The sequence below is a fragment of the Cryptomeria japonica genome, chromosome 8, assembly GCF_030272615.1.
Source record: "Cryptomeria japonica chromosome 8, Sugi_1.0, whole genome shotgun sequence".
In the NCBI taxonomy this organism is placed as follows: domain Eukaryota; kingdom Viridiplantae; phylum Streptophyta; class Pinopsida; order Cupressales; family Cupressaceae; genus Cryptomeria; species Cryptomeria japonica.
This window is the reverse complement of record NC_081412.1, coordinates 745,638,987-745,663,944: the sequence shown is the minus strand read 5'-3', so window position 1 is coordinate 745,663,944 and position 24,958 is coordinate 745,638,987. Positions and strand designations below refer to the sequence as shown.

The 24,958-nt window shown below is 37.1% G+C and overlaps 1 protein-coding gene across 4 annotated transcripts in view; it reads right to left on the bottom strand.

Moving 5' to 3' along the window:
• Window positions 1–24,958, bottom strand: part of LOC131061410 (probable LRR receptor-like serine/threonine-protein kinase At1g07650) — a 237,599-nt gene that overhangs the window by 194,529 nt on the left and 18,112 nt on the right. For 3 of the 4 annotated variants that reach the window (XM_057995054.2, XM_057995055.2, XM_057995057.2), the window contains 3 exons: window positions 4,787–4,858; window positions 4,302–4,373; window positions 4,138–4,209 (listed from right to left, as the gene is read on the bottom strand). In XM_057995054.2, the coding sequence (XP_057851037.2) occupies window positions 4,138–4,209; window positions 4,302–4,373; window positions 4,787–4,858 (216 nt within the window). The remainder of the gene's footprint in view (window positions 1–4,137; window positions 4,210–4,301; window positions 4,374–4,786; window positions 4,859–24,958) is intronic. The other variant, XM_057995058.2, reaches the window with a different exon arrangement.

Here is a 24,958-nt window from a genome sequence, read left to right as displayed (position 1 = left end):
GAAAGAGAAAATATCCTTACCTAGATCTCTCTTGCTGTTTTTTTCTTCTTCCCTCTACTCCTTCAAACCTTACAAGTGCTAAAACCAAATAAAACTGAAAATCAAGTGAAAAATGAAAAAAAAAAGCTTTTCTAACCCTTCACGGGCATCTTTTTCTGGGCCCGCGAGTCTGAGCAAAAGACTCACGCGAGTCTTTGCGAAAGACTCGTGAGTCTTTCGCAGGGACTCGCCTAGGACTCGGTCAACTCGCGGCGCCAAAGGACTCGCAAGTCCGAGGCGAGTCCGAGGCGAGTCGCCGATTTTTAAAACTATGATTGGGACGCATTTGTCCCCAAATTTCACACTTAATTCTGATTTCCTGCCCCTTGGGGAAAATCGTGAGTCATTGGGACACATATTTTTCAATTAAATTTATCCCACTTTGATAATTATAGCTTGAGTGGAAAACCGGCCCCCATCTAGACATCAAAATTTCATCATTTCCATGCAAAATACCTCCAAGTGGAGATTTGCCATTCATCGGGACTCAATTTTCCATTAAAACTTCATCAAAACCCATCATAATACCTTCCAGGGCAAAATCGAACCCCATCAGGACATATCAACTTCATCATTTCTTCACATTTTGTCCCAATTGGAGAATCGACCTCCATCAGGACACCTTAATTCATCTTCATTTAACTTCATTTCAATCCTTTCCCCCTTCATGGTAAATCGAACCTCATTAGGACACTCAATTTGCACTAAAACTTGGTCATTTACCTCTGAGTGGAAAAACATGGGTCATCGGGACTCACTTTCCTTATGCATTTTGCTCTTGTAGGCCTAGTGGAAAAACGACCTCCATCGGAACACTTCACTTGCCTTGAGTGGAAATTCCTGATTCATCGGGACTTTCCACAAAATCACTTGTAAATTAGGTCCAAGAATGGAAAAATGCACCTCATCAGAACTAAGTCCATTTTCATCATTAAATCAACTCTTTTTGCTCAAGATGGAGTGGAAAATCATGCTCCATCAGGACTTTCATCATTTTCATCTCTAAAACTGAGTGGAAAAATGCCTCCCATCAGGACAATTAACTTTTATGCTTTAATTGCATGGTGGAGAAACACTTTCCATCAGGACTGTGATGATTTTCCCACTTTAAAAGCCTAGACTTGACAAATTTTGTCATTTTATGCAGTGGAAATTCTATTTCCATCAAGACTTTGAACATTTTTTCAAGATTTGAGGGGTGGAAAACAGAAGTCCATCGAGACTTTGCGCATTTTTTACTTATTCTACCTCCTAGGAGTGGAAAAATGACTCCTATAGAAACTTTTGACGCTCTAGAACAAAAATCACACCAATTTGCAAAATTTTAAACACATAACACTCACATCTTAAAGCAAGTTGCAACCTCAAAACTTAGAAAAATTTAGGATCACTTTGACATTTTAAAATCTTTTCAACACTTTGATCCTATTGACTTCAAAACTCAAAAATTTAACATTGCTTGCACATTGAAGACCTTTGAACATGACCACATCAAAAACGAGACTCGGGCATTGAAAACTCAAAATTGCCACTTGACTACCAAAAACCCTAAACTAACAAAACACAAAGCAGAAAAGAGGGGGTCCCCGTTTGCAATGGAGCGATGTGTGAAAAGGTCACAACAATATCACTGTATATTTTTAGGGGGGATTCATGTTTTGCATAATGGGGGTTTCATTTTCATTTTTTGTCATTTTGTTAAGGTTTTAAAGACAACCTAATATATGTATTCATTGTCCATCTCATGACATAAAACATGTAATAAATCAATTCACAGCTAATAATTTTCTAAATACACTTATATAAAGTCCCAAAATATTGAATGTTTGTTCCTTAGGGAGGGAATATTGACCTAATGCTGGGTTTAATTCTTGTGCACATCTTTGTGCCCAATTTCAGTTGGTTTGCCATTATCACTTCCTCATTAGCATTAAGGGGGGTATCATGACATGGTTATGCTAATGCTTCCTTGTTTTAGTGGAGTAGCTTGGTGGAGCCTTGTGGACTTCACAAATTTGTAAAGGGGTCACGTAGACGTACTCTTTTTATCTCTCATATGGGGGATTATTTCAATGGATCATTTTGTGAGATTCTAGTACTTATGTAGAATACCAGGCACCTTTTAGTAGTGTACTACAAGTCACTCATGCTTTGTTGCTTGTGTTCTTTAATCATAGTTCTAGTTCTATATCTTGATCTACATCTTTGGAGGTTCGTTGATTCCAGCAAGCACGTGTTCATCTTTCGGAAAATTTTACAGCTTTTAACATTCTTCAAGGGTTCTTCTTCATCATGTTCATCTTCGTATGTACATCTTTGCAGGAGATCTTGTCCTTCTCTTTCTCTCTTTTAGAGTGGGAAATGAGAGATTTTCATTTTTACATGAGTACCTTATCATACCATGTTGTCGGGACTCATTTTTTTAGTGTATAGTAAGTATCACTTAAGGGGGAGTGTTATTGTGAAAAGAGGCTTTTTCTAACTAGTTAGCTTTTATCCTACATAGTTGAGTCCTATTCACACTAAACTTACTTGGAGGCTAGCTAGACTTTTGTCTCACTTCATGTAGACTCACCAAGTGTCTCAACACTTGCCCATAGAGTCCTACACTTGTTTGACTCTTGGAGGGGTAGTCAGAATTTCACTCCTATCTTCTCATCTCTTCTTGCTTGCCTTTATAAACAAGGCTTATTTCTGCATTTTCAACTAGATGCTTATGATATTTTCTCAATTTGCACATTGCTTGTTGTGGAGAATTTTATATATGCAAGTTGATCTTGGTTGTTTCAACACCTAGGCACCAAACTTGGGAAGTTTAACAATCACCTTTTTTTTCTTTATTATTTTGTCTTCTGTCCCCTTCCTAGGCATCCACATGATGGAATAAGAAACAAGGAATAATTAAATTACAATACCCCTTAACCCTTTCCTTATGAATATATATGCAACATATAATCGGGACATTAATATAATGAAATAGGATTTACAAGGATGATGGCACCTTATACTAACATCAACACCTTTCCTTGGTGTAGACAATTGATTCTCAAGCTACAAGACTTTAAACACCAAGTTTGAGTTGATAACTTGATATCATACCAATGATAGAAACAAATTTCAGGAACCCATCAAAAAATTCACTTTATTCATTCAAAGCAAAGGATATTATACAGAAAATGACTTCTTATATATAATGAGCTTGATCCTAAAAATCCCCTACAAATCCTATTTACTAGGAAACAAACCCCACCAGATTTTATTCTGTGTGGATGTGGTTACAAAATTGCAACAACACAACTAAAAATAAATATTTTTATAAACCTTTTTACTATGACCCTCCTTAGTAACCTTTACCACACTACCAGCTTATGGCATAAAATATATTCCTAACAGATTTGAGGAGGAAATCCCTTGGTCTACTTTAATTTTCTCTTGTTTTGGGTTTCTCCAGGTCAGTTGTTCTTGTTCTCTTCACCTGATGTACTGTCTATGCTCCTTAGTAACCATTACCTCACCACCAGCTTATGGCATATAATATATTCCTAACAGATTTGAGGAAATCCCTTGCTCTACTTTAATTTTCTCTTGTTTTGGGTTTCGCCAAGTCAGTTGTTCTTGTTCTTTTCACCTGATGTGCTGTCTATGCTCTTGATACTATTCATACCTGGTTCCTTTCAACTTATTAGAATTTCAAAGCACTACACTTAGAACATAGGAACTGTTTTTCTTATATTTTACTTAAGGAACAGCAACTTAATCAATCAATGCACATTAACGATTGAATAAGATTTGTATTGATGAATTATGTAGTGGAACATCCACAGTAATTACAGACCAAGGCTCTTTCCACATAGTCAGATTGTCACTGTTATACCTGTAACCACACATTCTGTGGAATTTTGCTCAATGTTTAGACTCTCATTCTTTATAGCTGTGTATTAGATTTCAGCCACATAGATCTCAAGTACTTACCAATCTGAATTAGTGTACCATGCTCCTCATTAAATACTTATCCAAATTTGATCAAAAAATTACTGAAGAATGGACTTTGGAAAGCCAGGATAAATTTGCTGTAGAAGGGTTATAACATGAACTTACATTTTCTCAAGATTACTCAATCTTGAAAGTTGCCATGGCAGTTGTCCCGATAAATTGTTTGAACGAACAACCCTATTAACCACATATAGAGTTCTCAATTTAAAAAACTATGCATAACATTATCTATCTTTAGAGAAGTGTAAAAGAACAGGTTGCAATCTTACAGTGATATCAAACTACTAAGGTTTCCAAGTTCCTTTGGAATATATCCAGACAAACGGTTTATGCCAAGAGACCTGAAATAAATAAATCAAGTATTTCAAATACACGTAAGACAGACAAGCAGTTTCTATGTGTGCATTGTAAGTCTGTAAGGTAATTTTGGTTCTTGTGTGCCACTCCCCATTACTGACATTTATTTGCACCACAATTCAGAATGCTCCAAAGAGCAATGCTACATACTAGATTCAATCCAAGAACATAATAACTATTTCTACACTTTATGTTGTATTTTAAAATTTAATCTGTCAATATAATTTATATATTTTGATTTGAGAGAATGAGAGCATTCAAAGAGCTGATGGGAAATAGTCTAGGGTTTAATTACATTAAGGAACTTTATCTATGAATTGAAACTTTGAGGCAAGTCCCAAAAATATGACTCAACACAAAGTATCAATAGGAACTATAATAAAAGTACACAGCTTACAAATTTTTCAAATTTGCCAAAGATCCCAACTCTACAGGTATTGAGCCGTTAATATAGTTCCCAGTCAGGTCACTGTAGAAACAATAAAGTCAATTTGGTATTAGTACTACCATAATGTACCATTGATCACAAAAACCTTATACAATTTTTAACTCAAATATCTGTCCTAAAAACTATTTAAAGTGAGCCACCAAATAAAAAAACATATAGGCAAGACCATGGCCATAAAATGAAGACACTGTGGAACATAAGTGATTGTTTTTAACTCTTCACTATTAAGCAATATTTATCTAATTTCAAAACATGAAAAAAAATGTTTGGAAAATAATAAGGGTGATAGTTGTGCAATTAACTGTGCTCCCATTGACAAATGTTGAAGGTATAAATATACTACTTAGTATTTGCCCATAAGCTTATTTACCTGAAAATTAGACTAACAAGTGTTATCTTATTTTTTTAATAGCTCATCTGTTCATACAATTGTATTAAATGTAGTCAAATTTCACCCTTATATTTAAACTTATAGTTCTAGTCCAATGCTATTGGCTGTAATGTCCCCATTTTAGCAGACATGGATTTTGAATGATTAGCCTATCATTCTGACCCTTGTAGGCTAATGAGTATGGATAGAGGGTTTCCTGAGGCTTGTATCGTCTCCAGAGTTTAGTGGTTTTCAGTTCTCGCTTTCGTTTGGTGTTTTCAGAGCTCCGCTTGCTATACTTACTATTTATAGTAAGTCAGTGGATGTTGGAGAGGGATGTTGGCATATGATGAACCGGTATGATGATATGATGATAATGTATGTTGTCATTCATGTCAATAAGTACAAGTGAACCGGTATGAAGATTGGAAAAAGTTGTTATTGATGTTCAAGTAGGAGAACCCTTATGAAGAGATGAAGTGAACCGGTGTCAGGGTTTCACTAAGTGTGACTACCAGTTGGTAGTCTCAGCTCTAGGGTTTCCGATTTGGCAATCTAGCTTGTGTGATGCAACCGGTGACATTCTATGATGAGTTAGTTAATAGATAAGGATGAGATCGAGATGCCACGTCAGTTTTGTGCACTTGAAGGATTTCCTTGAGGATCTTGCATGTGAAGATCGATTGCATTAAATATCTACCTCAGGAATGAACATTCTTCTTAGCAGTATGTGAAGAGAGCGTGATGGGTTACTGATTTCCATGTGCGGTGAAGAATGGATGATGCAGAATGACTTGTGATCTGTTTGAGATTGTTTTATTCTATGCAAAGTGATTGAACAGTCAGGATTGGACCGCTTGTAATTGTAAACCTAAAATGTTTAGGGTTTAGGGTTTATGCTACCGACCTAATTGTTGTCTATAAGGTCGATGAGTTTTGATATTGTAAGTGTTGGCAAATGTTGTGTTTGTATCCGAGTGATGAGATACTTGTCAGACCACTGAGTGGAAAACTACAGAGTGTGATTGCAGAATAGAGGAGCTAAAAAGGATCTGCCTTAGCATGTAGTGTTGTTATCAGATCAGAGCTTTACCTATTGTCTTCTAACCACTTCAACAGTAGGAAAATCCCTTTACCGGGTAGCTTTAACAGGCTTATTGTAAATCCTCTAACCGGGTGACTCAAGATCATTGAGTTCTTCAAATCCTCTAGCAAGGTAGCCTTTAAAAGGGTTTCAACCTTTAACAGGGTATATATCCATCCCTTAATTGGGTGATCTTTAACAAGATCGGTTCCTAACAGAACCTTATTGTAAAGTCTTTAACTGGACTAGGCTCCTAACAGAGCGAGCTTCAAAAGAGTTCAAAAACAAGTTTGTGGGTATTCATCCCCACTGTGGTTTTTCCCATTTGGGTTTCCACGTGAAAAATCTATGTTATGAGTTGTGCATTTTTCATGTGACGATTGAGTAGACTTTGTTTAGGTGATTATGCATGCAAAGCTAATGGTTATGGTATAACTGATACAACACATGCATATGTATATTGGTGAAGTAGTTATCGAGTGTTGAATGTTATTCGAAGTATTCAGTTTTAATGGTTTAGCTGTCTGAAGTCTTACTATGTTTAACCGGTATTGCCATGGTTAAGTTCAGTGATGAAGACAACCGGTTATCATTGTTTTAACTTGATAAGTTGTTCAGAAGTTTTTGTCTTTACTAATTCACCCCCCCCCCCCCTCTCAGTACCAGTTAGAGTATTTGTTGTTCATCATTATTCATCAAGCGACCCTTACTATTTTTAGTAAGGTAGTTGGATGCGCAGTGGATGTAGTGGGTTACCTCTTAGAGCAAACGAAATTGAATTATATGGATTATTGTGGAAGTTATGGCATTTTTATTAATTATTAAAGTGTACTTTAATAATAATAATAATTAATTAATTTAAAAGTGCACGTCATTTAAATATGTAATTGACTATATTATGAGGGGGTTATTTAATGAATTATGAAGTCAATTATTTAAAGTGCATTTAAGTTTTATTGGGGGCCCACTTTAAGAGATGATATATTAAATGCTTTTAAAGTATACTTTATTATAAGTGAAAGTGTCATTTAAAGGGAGATATAAGTGTCTAATAAAGTATACTTTATATTGTACACCAAATAGAGGGAAAAGTACATGAAATTAAAGTGAAATTAATTGAGATGAAGCCAAATGCAAATTAAATATTATATAAAGGCTTTTGAAAGGGGATTTCATTCATTATTTTGAGCATTTGATTACATGAATCTTCTCTGCAAGAAGGAGCTACGGGTTTTGGTCTTCAACCAGCCATTGGAGAACGATAAAATCTTCAGTGTTGCAGCCATTTGAGGTGGTGAAATATCCATTGAATTTGGCATATGGGGGAGCTTCATCCAAAGGTTCTATTTGTGCAAAAATCAAGATATTGTGTTGAGAGTTTCAAACTAATTGAAAGAATTTATTAATTTGATTAGTGAATCAGATTGAAGCTGCAAATTGCACACCATTGGCAATATTCTTCCAAACCGTGCAGCTGCTGTCAGTTTTGGTTGTGCTTTTCATTGAGCCTTGCATACTAGGGTTAACACGAATTTGAGAAGAAGGGCACAAAAAATTCAGAAATTCATCTAAGTGGTTCAAGGAGCTTTAAGGAGCATAAGCACTGCATTTGAAGGGCCAAACAAACTCTATAGAAAGGACTGAATAAATCTGTGTTTGCTGCAACATATTCCAGGTTTGCTATTGTAGGCATTCATATCAGACTTTGGCATTGTTTCAAAACATCAATGTAAAGCCAAGAGCCTTGGCTATCATATTAGCATTGAACTCAGATTGTCATTCTTTTAGGATCTATAAGCTACATTCCAAATGCTTGATGAAATCTTCATGTTGAATAGAATGATAGTATGCATGCCAATTGTTCGACAAAATGTCCATTGGCTGTAGGTGTGCATTTTACTTGTAAAATCCATTTACATGCATTTGAAAAGTCAAAGGGAAGTTGTTTTTGCATCTAGCTCATTGCTTAGTCATCGTAGTATTAATTGCAAGCATTCAAATTATATTCAATGTCCATTTAAGCAAACAAATCAGACTAAAAACTACAGACCAGCGTACATAAAGGTTGCATAAGAAGTGCTGTTGTCCTCATTTTTGTTTTCAAAAATGAAGGACCATGACATAAAAATTTTGTCAAAAATTTGAAAATTTTACTCTACAGCATGCTTCCCAAGACAGAATTTTGCTTTGCCCTTGGACTGGCTTAATCCTCAATCCATCCTCGAACCACATTTCAAATTTCATCGCTTTCTGGGTTCGTTTGCTATGTCTTTCCTTCAATTTTGGGTTTTTTCTCCCTAACTGCAGGTGGGAAATTTTCTTTGAATTGCAAGTTTTAATGATATCCTTTGTTTTAGTCTTTGCAAGGAAATTTTTAGCTAATTGCAAGTGCACTTTATTAAAAAAAGAACTTGTAACTTACTTTTTATTTCCCCCTTGATGCTTTTTGGCTTTTTAAGTCATAATAGGGTTTTTTTGGATAAGTTACAAGTTAATTTTAAATTGCATTTTTAAAAAGTCACTTGTAATTCTTTTATAAAATTCCAATTTTAGTGTTTTCACTTGTAATGAGGATTTTATTCCCCTATTACATGTGTTAAGTTATTAAAACTTGTTGAAGGGATTTTATTTTCCCCTTTACAAGTTATTATAACTTGTATATCTCTCTCAAAAGCCCGATTTGCTCCATAAGTGAAAATAAAAGCATTTTAAACTTGCTATTGAGTCTCAAAAACCCGATTTTGCTTTGTGAAGAGAAAAGTGATATTTTAAACATGTAATATGAACTTCAAAACCCGATTTCCACTATTACATGCAAAATCGAACTTGTTCTTTTTTCCCAAAAACCCGACCAGCTAAGGAAGGCGATTTTGTTGGAGATTCAAGGCAATTTTTGTGGAGATTTTTTGGGAAGAAGAGGCATTTTGGATTCTTGCCTATTTTCATGCATCTTCAAACTCTTATCACACCATTTGGAGTTTGTTTTTGCTGGTTTTTGGGTCTAAAACGACAAACACATGTTTGCCAAATACCACGTTTTTGTGGATCTAAACTCCACAAATCTCTTCTTTCCTAAATCGTTTTGTCTTCCTTCACCTAGGCATATATACTTGCATTTTGTGCCACAATTTGCTGCTTAAGACGTTTTTTTCAAAAACGTGGCAAGGGTTTCAAGTTTGTTTATTGCTTACTTAAGGGGTTTGTTTTCTTCATTAAAAGATTGTTTCATCCTTGAAGAAACATTCCGGATTGAAAAAAGGTATGATTTCTCTTCTTCTTGTTTCATCTTCTTCTTTCTTTTTTCTTGTTTTCTTGTTTTTCCATTCTAGTTGTAAATTTGTGTATATATTGATTTTGCCCCAAAAATCGGTTTTGTGAGAGAGATTTTCCCCTTTGCAAAGCAATTTGTGAATTGCATTGTTCTTCCCCATTTTCCCTCTTTACTTGTATTCGGGATTTTAAATCCCGATTACAAGTTGGATGAAAATAATTGATCTTCCCTTATGGTTATAAGAATTTAACCATCTTTTGTTAAAATTCCAAGTTGCAAAGATGAAAAATACCCATCCTTCCAAAATCGGGTTTTTAGAACCGGATTGCATGTTGAAGATTCTTCCCATTTTCTTGAAAACATTCCCCAGATCTTTCCATTTTTATCCATCCATATTGCCTATATCTGTACTTTTCGTCCACGTCATTTCCCACAAGTCCAAATCTCATTTTTCACTCATTTCTCCATCTGTTTTACAAGTATACTTGCTTTCGGGTTTTAAAAATCCAATTGCATGTTCGTTCTTCCCCACTTGTATACTTGTAAAATTTTCCCCAAGATCCGAAATTGGTCAAAGTCAAAATTCCAGCATTCCCATTTATTTCCCATCTTTCTCTCACAAAGTCGTGAAGTGCAAGGGCTGGAGTTCTTCCCATTCAAAGAAGGAAAAATGTTAGTTACAGTTGATTATGATGTTGCCTTAACACTTTTAAGTCTTCATCGCAGTATACCAAGTTATCCTTCAATGTCAGATTTACCATCCTCTCCTATTCCAAAGAAGATGAAGTATAAATATGACAAGTACCAGAATGAAGTTTCACCTTCGCAAGTTTCCTCTCCTTTGGATCACATTAAAGACACGGAGATAGGGCATGTGAAAATGTCAGAATTCATCAAGAGAGTGGAGGATCCGCAAGATACTAATATGCAGCGGTTGTTGGACAGCCACATCCATCATGCATCTACATTTCCAGTGGCTGCCCTAGAACCTGAATTTGTTCTCGCTTGCGCCCATCACTTTGACATGGAGACAAGAACCATTAGAAATGATGATGGTGAGGCAATAATCCGACTTGATGCAGATACAATTGAAAAAATCTTCAGGATACACCATCAGCACCTGTTTATATGGAAATATAAACGGAAAGTGCAGCCGAGTACTATGTAAAGAGGGAAAAGGACTACAATCATCATATTAACAAATGGATTCATGAGCCACGAGCTGCTTTCACAAGGTGGGCTAAGTTGTACCGTTGTGACTTTAAGTGGGAAATTGGAGACATCATTACTCTCCTCAACAAGATGATGGGTTTTGAACACTCTAATGTTTTTGAACCCTGGATGTATCAATTTATCATGTTCATAAGTGTTGTCCTTATTTTTGTTTCCAAAAATGATGGACCACTACATAAAAATTTTGTGAAAAAATGAAAAAAAAAAAAAAAAAACTCTACGGCACACTTCCCGAGGCGAAATTTCGACTAATCCTTGGACTGTCTTAATCTCAGTCCATCCTCGAACTACGTTTCGAATTTCGTCGCATTCTGGGTTCGTTTGCTATGTCTTTCCTTCAATTTCGGGTTTTAAAATCCCGACTGCAGGTGGAGAATTTTCTTCAAACTGCAAGGTTTAATGATGTCCATTGTTTTGGTCTTTGTAGGGAAATTTTTAGCTTATTACATGTGCATTTTTATTAAAAGATGAATACCTGTAATTTGTTTTAAATTTCCCCTCTATTGTTTTTATTGTTTTTATTGTTTTTTGGCTTTTTCAGTTAAAATAGGGATTTTTTGGTTAAGTTACAAGTAAACTTGTAGTTCTCTCCAAAAACCCCTACTTTAATGGTTTTCACACATGTAATAGGGATTTTAAAACTCCTATTACATGTGTGCAAGTAAATTATGACTTGTTGTAGGGGTTTTATTTCCCCTTTACAAGTGAATAAAACTTGCATCTCTCTCCAAAAATCCCGATTTTGCCTTGTAAGTGAAAAAGTGACAATTTAAAACTTGCACTTCGGTCTAAAAAACCCGATTTTGCTTATAAAGTGCATTTTTGACATTTTAAACTTGCATTTGGTTCCAAAAATCCCAATTTTGGCTTTGTTGAGGAAAAAATGAAAATTAGAACTTGTTATATCTTCCTAAAAACCCGATTTTCACATGTTTATGCAAATTCGAAATTGCTATTTGTATCCAAAAACCCGATTTGCAAGAAAATCGTTTTTGTTGAACATTTAAAGGCAAATTCTGTGGAGAGTTTGTTGGAGGAGGAAGGTGTTTTGGATTGCTCTCTATTTTCATGCATGATAGGACACCTTTCACGCCACATGGAGGTTGCTTTTGCTGGTTTTTAGCTTTATAACAGCCACCACGTTTTTTACCATTTGGATTGCCATGAATCTTCGATGGTATGAATCATTTTTGCTAGGAGTGATAAGGCATTGAGGGTTAAAGAAGATTCAAGCATTTTCCATGCCATTTCTCATGTATTTGCTGCCACGTTTTTCCACACGTGGCTAGGGTTTGGGGATTGTGGTTCATGTTTATTTAAGAGTTTGTCTTCCTCATTTAAAGATTGATTGCATTTTTGGAAAAGCATTTTCAGTTTCATTCAAGGTATGTTTTCCTTTCTTTCTTGTTTTATTTTATTATTTTCTTGTTTTCTTAGTTTTCCTTCTTAGTTGTATTTTTGTAAATATGTTGTTCTTCCCCCAAAAATCGGTTTTTGTGAGAGAGATCTTCCCCTTCATATGCCATTTTTGAATTGCATTGTTCTTCCACATATTCCCTATTTACTTGTATTCGGGATTTTTAATCACGATTACAAGTTGGCTGGAAATTCTTGTTCTTCCCTTACAGTTAAGGAATTTAACCATTTTTGGTTAAAATTCCAAGTTGAAATGTGTGAAATACCCCCCCCTTTCAAATTCGGGTTTTAAAAACCAGATTACATGTTGAAAAGTTCTTCCCATTTTCATCAAAATGGCATTTCTGGATTTTCCCATTTCTATCCATTCATGTTTCCCATATCCGTACTTTCCATTTCCGTCATTTTCCGCAAGTCAAATTCTCATTTTCATCCATTTCTCCATTTGCAAATTTACAAGTGTACTTGCATTCGAGTTTTAAAACCCCGATTACATGTATGTTCTTTCCAACTTGTATACTTGCAAAAATTTCCCCAACATCCGAAATTGGTCAAAGTCAAGATTTTCCCATTTCTATATATTTCCCCTATTCCTCTCACAAAATCGTGAAGTTCACAAATCGAAGTTTTTCCCATTTGAAGAAGGAAGAATGATATTTGCAGCTAACTATGATGTTGCCTTAATTCTTTTAAGTCTTCATCACAGTATTCCAGGTTCTCAATCAATGTCAGATTTGTCGGCATCTCCGGTTTCAAAAAAGATGAAGTACAAGTATGACAAGTATCAGAACGAGGTAGCACCTTCCCAAGTTTCTTCCCCTTTGGATCGTATCAGAGACACAAAAATAGGGCACGTGGATATGTCAGAATTTGTCAAGAGTGTGGAAGATCCACAGGATAATAACATGCAATGGCTGTTGGACAGCCATATCCATCGTGCATCTTCCTTCCCGGTGGCTGCCCTAGAACCTGAATTTGTTCTCGCCTGCGCCCATCATTTTGACAAAGAGACAAGAATCATCAAAAATGATGATGGTGAGGCAATAATTCGTTTTGATGCAGATACGATCGAAAAGGTTTTCAGAATACCTCCTGCACCTATTTACATGGAAATCTCCAAAGAAAGTGCAGCAGAGTATTACGTGAAGAGGGAAAAAGATTGCAAGCGGCATATCAATAGGTGGATCCAAGAGCCACGAGCCTCCTTCTCAAAGTGGGCGAAGTTGTATCGCTGCGATTTCAAATGGGAGATAGGAGACACCATAACCCTTCTCAGCAGGATGATGGGCCTTGAACATTCTAATGTCTTTGAGCCATGGATGTATCAATTTATCATGCTCATAAGGCAGTCTCATCACATTTCATGGGGAGAAGTCATCAGCGATCCCTTGTGTGAACAACTTGCAGCAGTCCCTACCACCATGACTTTCTTCATGAACTCATATTTGGTATACTTGGCAGCATCACTTAGACACTTTCCAGGTCTTTATACCAAGGGTGATCGTTCACTTATACCAATTTGGGAATATTATGACCAATTGCCGTTGAGACCCAGCAGAGTGCATTTCAGAAGAGTCCAAGATGCATTCTTCGGATATTTCATGTGTCAGTTTGACAGAACTCTGAGGAACAAAAGAGTATCAGATGAGGCATGGGAAAGGGTGTGCGAATATGGATGTTTGTTTCTACAGTTTCCCACCTTCACCTATATGAGAATCGGATGCTATGGTGGTCAGCCATATATGCTTCCCAAATACCCAACTAATAAGATCATTCTTATGGAGTTGGGAAGACAGATCATGGCTGTCCACACTTTTCAGTCTGCTAGACACAATGTTGGAATGGGGATCTCTACCACAAATCCATTAAAAATTGGCCGGTAGTCCCTTGTCACATCTGTAAAAGCTAAGGCCATGGAAACTGAAATGCAGGAAATCAAGCTCAAAAGGTTTAAACCAAGAGCTGATTTTGATTACAGCGGTATGAAGGAGAAGATCAAGAAATCCTTTGTGCACATGCATCACATTGAAGACATCTGGGTAGCTCTCTGCACAGAAGCCGAAGTTCTGAAGATCGATTACTGCAGGCTCACTGTTGAGCAAATTGTTGATTTGAACTTGGTGGATATCCCACAAGGGATGATTGATGATGGGCACATAATTGATCCTGAATACATTTCGCGAAGGGTTGAGAAAGCTCCGCTTCCTTTGATCCAATGGTCACACAAAGAGTGCATATCCATCCTTGAGAGATTTCAGCCTATCTTGGCTAACACCAACGCATGGCTGAAAAATAACGTTGTTAGACTTATAAAAATCAAGGTTGGAAAAGAAGATGATTCTACAGGGCCTCTTGGACGTAAGTCTGAAATTCAAGTTGACAAAAAGGAAGGTGCATCATCTTCGAGCACAAGGATCAAGTTGCGAGTTAGTCGGGTAGTAGTGCTTCCTCCTGAGGAAACGACAATTCGTGGGAAGGAAAAATCACGATTTCATGTTCAGGTGATAGATCTGGATAATCCAGAAGAAGGGCAGCAATCTGATGATGCTACTAAGTCTCCAGTTTCAGACTCGCCTCATGAGATCATTCCTCCAGTTTCCATTCAGACGCCTCTTTCTCCTCCTGATTTGCTTGTGGATGAATCTCCTCAGAATGCTATTCCCATTTCAGCATACGAGCCATCTCCTGATCATCAACAAGAGACTGTTGGAAATTCCTAAGGATATTCCTACTTGCATCCAGTTATCAGAAATTGATACTTCTGATAACTGAGCAAAACGTGGTCGTTGTCCAAACAAATATTCCTCCCAGGATGACCACGGTGATTCAAACAGAAACTGCTTCTCCTTTGCCTACAGCTGCTACTAAAGGGGAGTTGATGACTTTGCCTCCATGGCTCAATTCTTTTACTCCGAAAAGGAAGAAGCAAGAAATCTCACCTAATGCTTTTGATTATCAGCAACTGAAACAGTCCAGATCCAAAGTTGCTAAGCAGGTCAAGACTATCTCCAGAGTAACTGTTGACAGCAACAAGATGAAGGTAGCTGAAATTGTGGAACCTATTGCAGATAAGCCACTTGAAAAAATGTCAGCTGCTGATTATAATGTTACAAAGATAGTGTTGGGCAAACAAACGATGAGGTCATTAAACATGATGCTTAGTTTTCTGTAGCTTCGTTAGTACAAAGGTGTGATGAACTTCTAGCAAAGAAAGACAAGCTAGAAGAGGAAAACCGACAACTTATGGCAGGCATTCGTAAAATCAAAAAACTTGTTGCTGAAGGGAGTAACTCCATAGATTCTTCTGGTTCCCAAGAATCAATTCGTGGAGTGGAAAGGACTGCTCAGAAGGTACAAGCATTGGATTCTTGGGTTGATCAGCTTCATGATCTATGTGCACAGGTAATGAAAGACATTTTTCAGATGATGTCTAAGTTAGAGACCATTGAGGAGAAACTGGATCAGACTTCTGCTACTTTCAAAAAGAATCTGGAAAGTGTTGAAGAAAGTTTGACAATCTAGCGTACCATGCCCCAACAACAGTTGAGTGTTTTGCAGGGGCATGCCATCATCTCTTCCAGGGTCATGTACTTGGAATTTGAAGAGCTTCTGGAAAACAAAGCCCTTATTCTTAAATCCCTCATTGAGGAGATCAGTGATGCAAAGAGATTCCGGGGTGAAGTTTTCCGAGATATTGTCTCACATTGTGAAATGGCCACTTGCAACATAGTAAGTCAGGATGGAGAGTTCATTCCAGAAGAAGAAGTTTTTGCTGGTTTACAGATGAGGATTCATAATGAATGGAGGAGCGAACAATTCTCGGCCACTTCAATTCAGATATTGATGAAACACCAAGCCTTTTTGCATGAAATCCAGTCTATCCTGGATAAAAACAACTCTGCGCTCCTCCGATGTCATGACACTATTGTGAAGACCATGGTTGTTGCCAAGAACACCCATGAACCGAATCTCAAGGAACTACAAACAAGCATCTAGAAGTTTAAAGGATTTGTGTCTTCACGTAATGCAACTTAAGTGTTTTTCAACACTTAGATGTATTTTTCCACTTTTGTAATTTTTAGTTGTAATTTTGTTTTGACGAGTTACATGTAAAAGTATTTTTTGTAAAATGCAAGTTACTCATTACTTGCACTTTTGTAATTACATGTAAGACAACTACAAGTTGTGTTCAATTAGGACTGTAGTTGTGTTGTGACGTTTTCACACATCGCCCCATTGCAAATGGGGACCCCTGCTTTTTTTTGCTTTTTAGGGTTTGTCTTTTTAGGTTTTTTAGGGTTTTGTCAGTTAGCCTTTGCATTTTGAGTGTCGCCCGGGGGATCACATGGATAAGCAAGTCCGGTTTGAGTGAGGTCCTGATCCTGAAATTTGGCTAAGTCTGGAATGTCCTGATCCTGAAATTTGACTAAGTCTGGAAACTGAAAAACCTCAAAAAACTAGATTTTGCAATATAACTCCTGGAGGTCTGAAACCACTCTCAAACATCCTGAAAGTATATATGGAATATAACTTAAAGTATAAGAAAGAAGAAACATAGAAGGAAATGTCACTTATACTTAAATGCGCTCTTGTCCCTCACCAAGGGACCAGGGCGAAAATACTTATTTGAGCCATTCCTGGCCTTGTTTGGTTAAATTGAGACATCAAAAGCATGGTGAAGGACGAAATGAGCATGATAGAGCATCCAGACTTGATCAAAAACAATGAAATGATGAAGTTTTTGCCTAGAAGGTCAAATTCGCTCCTGTCCCTCACTGAAGGACCAGAGCGCTTTTCTTTATATGCACAATTTTAGACCTTTTTTGGACATTAACTTTTATTCATAGCATGAAGTAAGACGATATCTTCCTTAGCCAAGACATTTTTTGATGAAAATTGTAACGATTTGGCCTAGAGAGCAAAATTCGCTCCTGTCCCTCACTGAAGGACCGGAGCTTGAATCCCAAATTTGCATTATCCTCACAAGACTTAAATAATTTTGCGATTGGAAGAGGCCAAGGGGAGTGTGCTCTGTCCGTTGAATATAATTTAAGTGGGCCACAAAGGAGAAAACCAACCTAAATGACAAGTTCGCTCCTGTCCCTCACCCAGGGGCCAGGGCTATTTTCAAAGGGTGCTCCTGTCCCTCTCCAAGGGACCAGAGCGATTTTCCCTCAAGGCAAGTTTTTGGCAAAAGGAAAGCAAGTTTCGCGTTTGAGGTGGGTGGAGGAAGACACAATCGATCCGTTGAAGATAATTTTCGAAGCTAGCAAAGGACGAATTGGCTTGTAATTGCAAAAGTGCTCCCGTCCCTCACTGAAGGACCGGAGCTTGAATTTCAAATTTGCACTGTTCTTGCAGGATCAAGACAATTTTATGATTTGAAGAGACCAAGGAAAACATGATTTATCCATTGAATATAATTTGGAAGGCTAACAAAGGACGAATAAGCTTGGATTTGCAAAATAGCTCCTATCCCTCTCCAAGGGACCAGGGCGAAAAACCTAATATCCAGTCCTTCTCGCCAAGTTTGGACGAATCTAGGCCAAAGCACAAGTTTGGAATGATACTTAAAGTGCTTCAGGGTGGAATGGAGTTGCAAGGACCACAAATTTCGATGACAATTGGCAAAAGCGCTCCTGTCCCTCTCCAAGGGACCAGAGCGAAGTTATCAACATTCGTTATTTTTTGCCTTATTTTAGCAAATCGCATTAGATGCCAAATTTGTTAAAAACTTCAAAATATTTTAAAAAATTTCAATTAAATTGGCATTTAATAAAGGCGCATGGCATTTAATAAATTCATTTTTGAGCCTTAGAAAAATCGAAATTTTAATTATAAAGGCATTTAAAATTAATTTTTATTAAATTAAAATTAAAAGATGAAGTGCTTGAGGTATTATTTTTATTCATTTTATCAAGTCGGCCTCTTCTTTTTTTAATTTTATTTATTTTTTGCCTTTATTTGCAAGGTCGGCCTCATGGGTAAGTGGAAGGTGAGCGCTCTATATATTGGAGGTGTTTTTTTTCACAATTCAAATCATTCTTGCATTATCTCTCATGCGAACTTGAAGAGCAATTTGAGGAAGGCGAAATTCACCTTGAAGGCTATTGGAGAGGCGTATTTCTTGCTAGATTGGAGGATAAATTCCAGATGTTTTGAAGGTATTTGAAGGCGAATTTCCAGATTTTTGAAGAGGAAGGTGGAGTTCTTTTCCAAGCTAAAGGAGGTGCATTGTATCCAAGGGAGAGCTTTGATCTACACTTTGCCTAGCAAAATTCATCTATTTTTACATCATTTCTTAGAGTTAATTCTCAAGAAGAGGTATGGCAAAATCATCTTGACACCCTTATTCAAGGTTTGATTTTTTTTAGACATTTTTTAGAAAAGTCTAAGTATTGCATGGTTAATTAGGAAATGATAACTCAAGATTTATCATGAAGTTTCTTAATTTAAATCTTGAATCTTCCTTTTAAAGTTTAATTTTTAGATTTCAAGATATATTACTAATTTTGAAATGTTGTGTAGGTATCAAGATGGCGACTCCCAAGCTCGAAGGATCTACAAGTCGGAAGGTTCTCCTCAAGGAAAATCAAGCCAGATCAAGGACGGTCTCCTCAAGGACGATCAAGCAAGGACAAGGGCGGCCTCCTCCAGTCTAGCATTCCAAGGCGAGGTACATCATCATCCTGCAAATCAAGGACACAAGAAGTCAGAGCAAGGGTTCGTTGAAGAAGCAGATAGTTCCAGAAGAATTAATTAAAGCTAGCTTCTCAACAACATCAAGTTGAATATTTACCAAGTTACAAGTGTCAGACGAGGTGGCATCCTAGTCATCATTTCTCCAGTCAGTGTGGTCCACCTCAGCATGTCTAGATTCAATGTACCTAACTCATGGAAGGTGGCACAAACTCCGATGTACCTACCCCGGCTATCCATTGGTCGATTTTTCTAGAGAGGACATGTGTCCAAGCAATACAATTTTATCATTGGTCAAGCATTAAATGTTATGTAATGGTTGTAACAAACCCTAATTAGGGTTTTCATTGTTGAATCTTGGCCATTGATCTCGAATTGATCTTAGCCATCGAATTGTATTGTGGGCACTATATAAGCCCTGGCATTTCATTTTGTAAAGGTAATTAGGAGTTGGAAAGCGGTTAGAAGACAAATAGAGAGTAGTTAGCTAGTTGATAGAATAGTAATTAGAGTAGAGTAGAGAGAGAAGGCAAAGATTGTTGCCAAGATGTTGTTGTAAAAGACTTGTAACTTCATTGAAGAAATGGTGAAATTTATGGGTCGATTCGACAATTTGCATGGTCTTTATACTTCTCATATTTGATTTCATGTTATTAGATGAGTAGAAGAAATATGCTTGATTGATGGTGAAATTCGCATATCCATACTACTAGCAGTTTGTTGATTGCAGACTTGCCTTGTGTAGTCAACTGGAATCGTTCAGCTTAAGCTTAACTTCAATTGTCGCTTCTTCATTGATATACATCAACCTGATGGTGTCTATGCCTGCAGTGATGATTTGAACATCATAAAGCTTCCCTTTGAAGATCGCACTAGCCTTGTGGAGATGGTCCTGCGATGTCAAAACAAGACCTAGTTAGAGTTTCATCAAAGATCAATCATTGCTCCTACATTCTTAGTATTAGGATTAGATCCTCTCTTCGCCCTCATCTTTTTTTCATTTTTTCAAATCAAAGCTAGTGAGAGCCTATGTTCCAGCAATATTCAAAGCAAATCAGAAGTTCAATCATCAAATGTAAGTCCCCTTGTGATTCCAGCAAATCACATCATACCACAGAGAGCTTATCCACACGTAGAGACCCTACATACAAGAACCTTGAAGTCATCCCGATTGATCCTTTCCGCGATATCTTCAGCATTCGGAGACTTTATTCAAGAGAGGATAAGGTACCCTTGGGTATTTTATTCTGTGTTTGATAGTGTACAAAATACACGTCAACAAGTTGGAATAAGTCTTAGTCAGTTATTGAAGTCTTAGTTAGTTATTGAATAAGTCTTGGTGGTTGAGAGAATCTCTGAAGTTAGTTAGGATCCTCCCACCTTTTTCTCAAGGCTCCTCTTCTATAAATAATCGAGGGGTCTTTTGTAATTTTTATCTTTGAAAGGCAAGCAAAAACTCTGCCAAATTTACAACAAAGAAGTCTTAGAGCTTTCATGTGTAAATTCAAGAATTGAAAGGAATAGAAGAAAATTGCTCAAGCTTTGAGTCTTTGTGCTACATTCTTGAGTTAGTGTTCTATATTATCTTTCTTGCAAGTGTTCCTAAAGAGCTTAATCACATCTGATTTGCAGTCTTTGTGCTGCAAGTAATTTAGTTTAATATAGATTAAAATAAATATTTTGTTGAGAGAAGCTGCAAGTCTTTGTGCTTTCACTTGTTCTTAGGAGAATTTAGGAATAGTTTTTGTGGGAAATAGCTGTGAGTCTTTGAGCTTACACTACTTTTCATTGTTTTAAAAAAGAAAAGATTAATGTTTTTCAGTCTTTGAGCTGTCATAACTTGTTCTTTATAGCATTAGTGTAGAAAAGGGTAGATAGGACTTCACATAATCAAGTCTTTGAGCTTGATATTGTCGTCCCATCCGGAAAGAAATGACGGAAGTCTTTGCGCTTTCAAGAAACTTCATTTTCTTTCTCTCATTTCGTTTGAAAGTGGTTATTGTTGTTTATATTCGATTGCTATCCTTTTCTGTGAAGAGAAAAAGATATTGTCTTTCTTGAAAGAAGAAGAAATATTGTTGTCCCATCCTATTTTATTTTTAAAGTTGTAGTTGGATAGAGGGAGCCTTCCCTTAATTAGGAGAGTTTTACTCACGTGCTGTGGTTGAAACCACAATTTTATATATTTTCCCAAGTGTACAAAATTTTCAACCAACAATAAGGCAGTCCCACCATATATCATGGGGAGAGATTATCAGTGATACTTTGTGCGAGCAACTTGCGGCAGTCCCTACCACCATGACTTTCTACGTGAATTCATACTTAGTATATTTGGCAACATCACTTAGACATTTCCCTGGTCTGTCTACCAAGGGTGATCGCTCGCTTATACTTGTGTGGAAATATTATGATTAGCTGCCTTTGAGACCCAGCAGATTACATTTCAGAAGAGTTCAAGATGCATTCTTTGGTTACTTCATGTGCCAGTTTGACAAGACTCTAAAGAATAGAAGGGTGTCAGATGGAGCATGGGAAAGAGTCAATGAGTATGGGTGCTAATTTCTTCAATTCCCGACCTTTACTTATATGAGAGTCGGATGCTATAGTGGGCAGCCATACATGCTTCCTAGATACCCGACCGATAAGATAATTCTTATGGAGTTGGGAAGACAGATCATGGTTGTACACGCTCATCGGTTTGTCAAACATAAGGTCGGAATGGGGATTTCTACAACAAACCAATTGAAAATTGGCCGATATTCTCTTGTCACATCCGTCAAAGCCAAAGTTATGGAGACTGAGATGCAAGAGATTAAACTCAAAAGGTTTAAGTCCAGGGCAGATTTTGACTACCAAGGTATGAAGGAAAAGATCAAAAAGTCCTTCGTGCATGTGCATTGTATTGAGGATATCTGGGTAGATCTTCGTACAAAAGTCAAGGTTCTCAAGATGGACTACTACAGGCTTACTGTTGAGCAGGTTATTGATCTAAACCTAGTGGACATTCCGCAAGGAATGATTGATGATGGGAATGTGCTTGATCCAGAGTATATTTCACGAACAGTTGAGGAAGCACCACTTCCTTTAATCCAATGGTCACATAAAGAATGCACGTCCATTCTTGAAAGGTTTCAGCCTATCCTTGCTAACACCAACGCTTGGCTTATAAGTAATGGTGTTAGACTCATCAAGATCAAGGTTGGAAAAGAAGATGACTCTACGGGGCCTCTTGGACGTAAGTCTGAGATTCAGATTGACAACAAGGAAGGCGCATCATCTTTAGGCACCAAGATCAAATTGCAAGTTAGTCGGGCAATAGTACTTCCCCTTGAGGAGGCGACAGTTCGTGGGAAAGAAAAGTCTCTGCTTCACATTCATGTGATCGATCCTGATGATCGAGAAGAAGGACAACAATCAGATAATGCTCCTAGATCACTAGCTTCAGAGTCACCTCATGAGATTCCCTCCTCTGTTTCTATGGAACTACCTCTATCTCCTCCTAACATAGTAGTGGAGGAGTCTCCTCAGAATGTCGTCCCTATTTCAGCAGTTGAGCCTCCTAATGATCATCAATAAGAGAGTCTGTTAAAAAATTTTGAGGATACTCCTGCATGCATTCATCTGTCAGAAATTGATACCTCTACTTCTAGCTTTGAGGAGTTTATGAAACAAACTTCATGTCCTCTGGTTACTAAGAAAACTATGGTTGCCATCTAGATAGATACTTCCCCCAAGATGACCACGGTTGCTCAAACAGAAACTGCTTCTCCTTTGCTTGCAACTGCTATTGAAAGAGAATTGATGGCTGTACCTCCATGGCTTAGTTCATTCACACCCAAGAGGAAGAAGCAGGAGATTTCTCCCGATGCCTTTGATTATCAACAACTAAAGCAGTTTAGGCCCAAGGTTGCTAAAAGAGCCAAGACAATTTCAAGAGTAACAGTAGACGGTAGTAAGATGAAGGTGGCTGAAATTGTTGAACCTCTTGCAGATAAGCCACGTGAAGAGATGTCAACTGTTGATTACAAAGTCACAAGAGTAGAATTGGGTAAGCAAACGCATGAGGTAGTAAAGCATGATGCCCAGTATTCTGTACCTTCACTAGTACAGCGGTATGATGAGCTTCTAGCCAAGAAAGACAAGCTAGAAGAGGACAATAGGCAACTTGTTGCAATTGTTCGTAAGATCACAAAACCTACTAGTGAAGTGAGTAATCCTTCAAGTTCTACCGAGGCGCAAGAATCAATCCAGGGAGTTGAGAGTGCTGCTCAAAAGGTACAAGCATTGGAATGTTGGGTTGATCAGCTTCATAATCTATGTGCACAAGTCTTGAAGGAGGTTTTACAAATGATGGTCAAGTTGAAGACCATTGAAGAACAATTGAACAAAGTTTCTAATACTTTCAAACGGAACTTGGGAAAGGTAGAAGACAGCTTGACTATTTGGCTTAAAATTCCTCAGCAAAAGTTAAGTGTTCTTCTAGAACGTCAAGTAATTCCTTCATGAGTTGTGTACTTGGAATATCAGGAACTCTTGGAAAACAAAGCCCTTGTTCTTAAGTCACTTATTGAAGACATTGATGATGCTATGAGGCTGCGAATGGAAGTTTTTCAGGATATGATTCTCATTGTCAAAAAGCTTCTTGCACCATCATGGGTCATGATGGGGAATTGTTGGTAGAAGAAAAGGTTCTTTCTGATCTGTAGTTAAAGATCCATCAAGAGTGGAAAAGTGAACCATTTTCAGCAGCATCCATTCAAGCCTTAGTGACTTATCAAGTTTACTTGTGGTGAATTCAATCTTCCTTTGAGAGAAATAATGCCACAATCCTTCGTTGCAGCGATGTTATTGTGAAAACCATGATCGTGGTCAAAAATACCAATGAACCGGATCCTAATGAACTGCAAATGATCATCCAGAAGTTTGAAGGATTCATGTCTTCACACTCTGTAGCTTAAGTGTTTTTCAACACTAAGTTGTATTTTTCCAGAATTGTAATTTCTTAGTTGTAGTTTTTCTTTTGACCAGTTACATGCAAAAACCTTTTGTATGTTGCAAGTCAAGTCTTTACTTTCACTTTTGTAATTACATGTAAGGCAACTAGAAGTTGTTTTCAATTAGGACTATAGTTGGAAAAAGTCATAGTTAGTTATTGAATAAGTCATGGTGGTTGAGAGAATTTCTCAAGTTAGTTAGGATCCTTCCACTTTTTTTTTATGACTCTCCTCCTATAAATACTTGGGGGGTCTATTGTAATTTTTCATCTTTTAGAAAGCAAGCAAAAACTCAGCCAAATTTGCAGCAAAGAAGTCTTTGAGCTTTTATGTGTAAATTGAAGAATTGAAAGGAATAGAAGAAATTTGCTCAAGCTTTGAGTCTTTGTGCTACATTCTTGAGTTTGTGTTCCATATTACCTTTCTTGCAAGTGTGTCTTTGAGAGCTTAATCAAATCTGATTTGTAGTCTTTGAGCTGCAAGTATTGGAGATTAATTTAGTTAAAGTAGAAGTTCTATTGAGAAAAGTTGTAAGACTTTGTGCTTGTACATGTTCTTAAGAGAGTTTAGAAGTAGATTTTGTGAGAAATAGTTGTGAGTCTTTGAGCTCACACTTGTTCTTGTTGTCTTGTGTAGAAAGAAATAAGTTATTTCAGACTTTGTGTTGTTATAATTTGTTCTTGATAGCATTACTATAGAAAAGGGTAGATAGGACTTCACATAATCAAGACTTTGAGTTTGATATTGTTGTCCTGTCCTGAAGGAAATGACAGAAGTCTTTGAGCTTTCAGGAAACTTCATTTCCTTTCTCTCATTTCATTTCAAAAAGTTGTTATTGTTGTTTTATATTAAATTGCTATCACTTTTCTGTGAAGAGAAAAGGATATTGGCTTTCTTGTAAGAAGAAGAAAGACTGCTGTCCCATCACATTTTATTTTCAAGTTGTAGATAGATAGGGGGAGCCTTCCCTTAATTAGGAGAGTTTTACTGACACACTATGGTTGAAACCACAATTTTGTATATTTCCCCAAGTGTACAAAATTTTCAACCAACA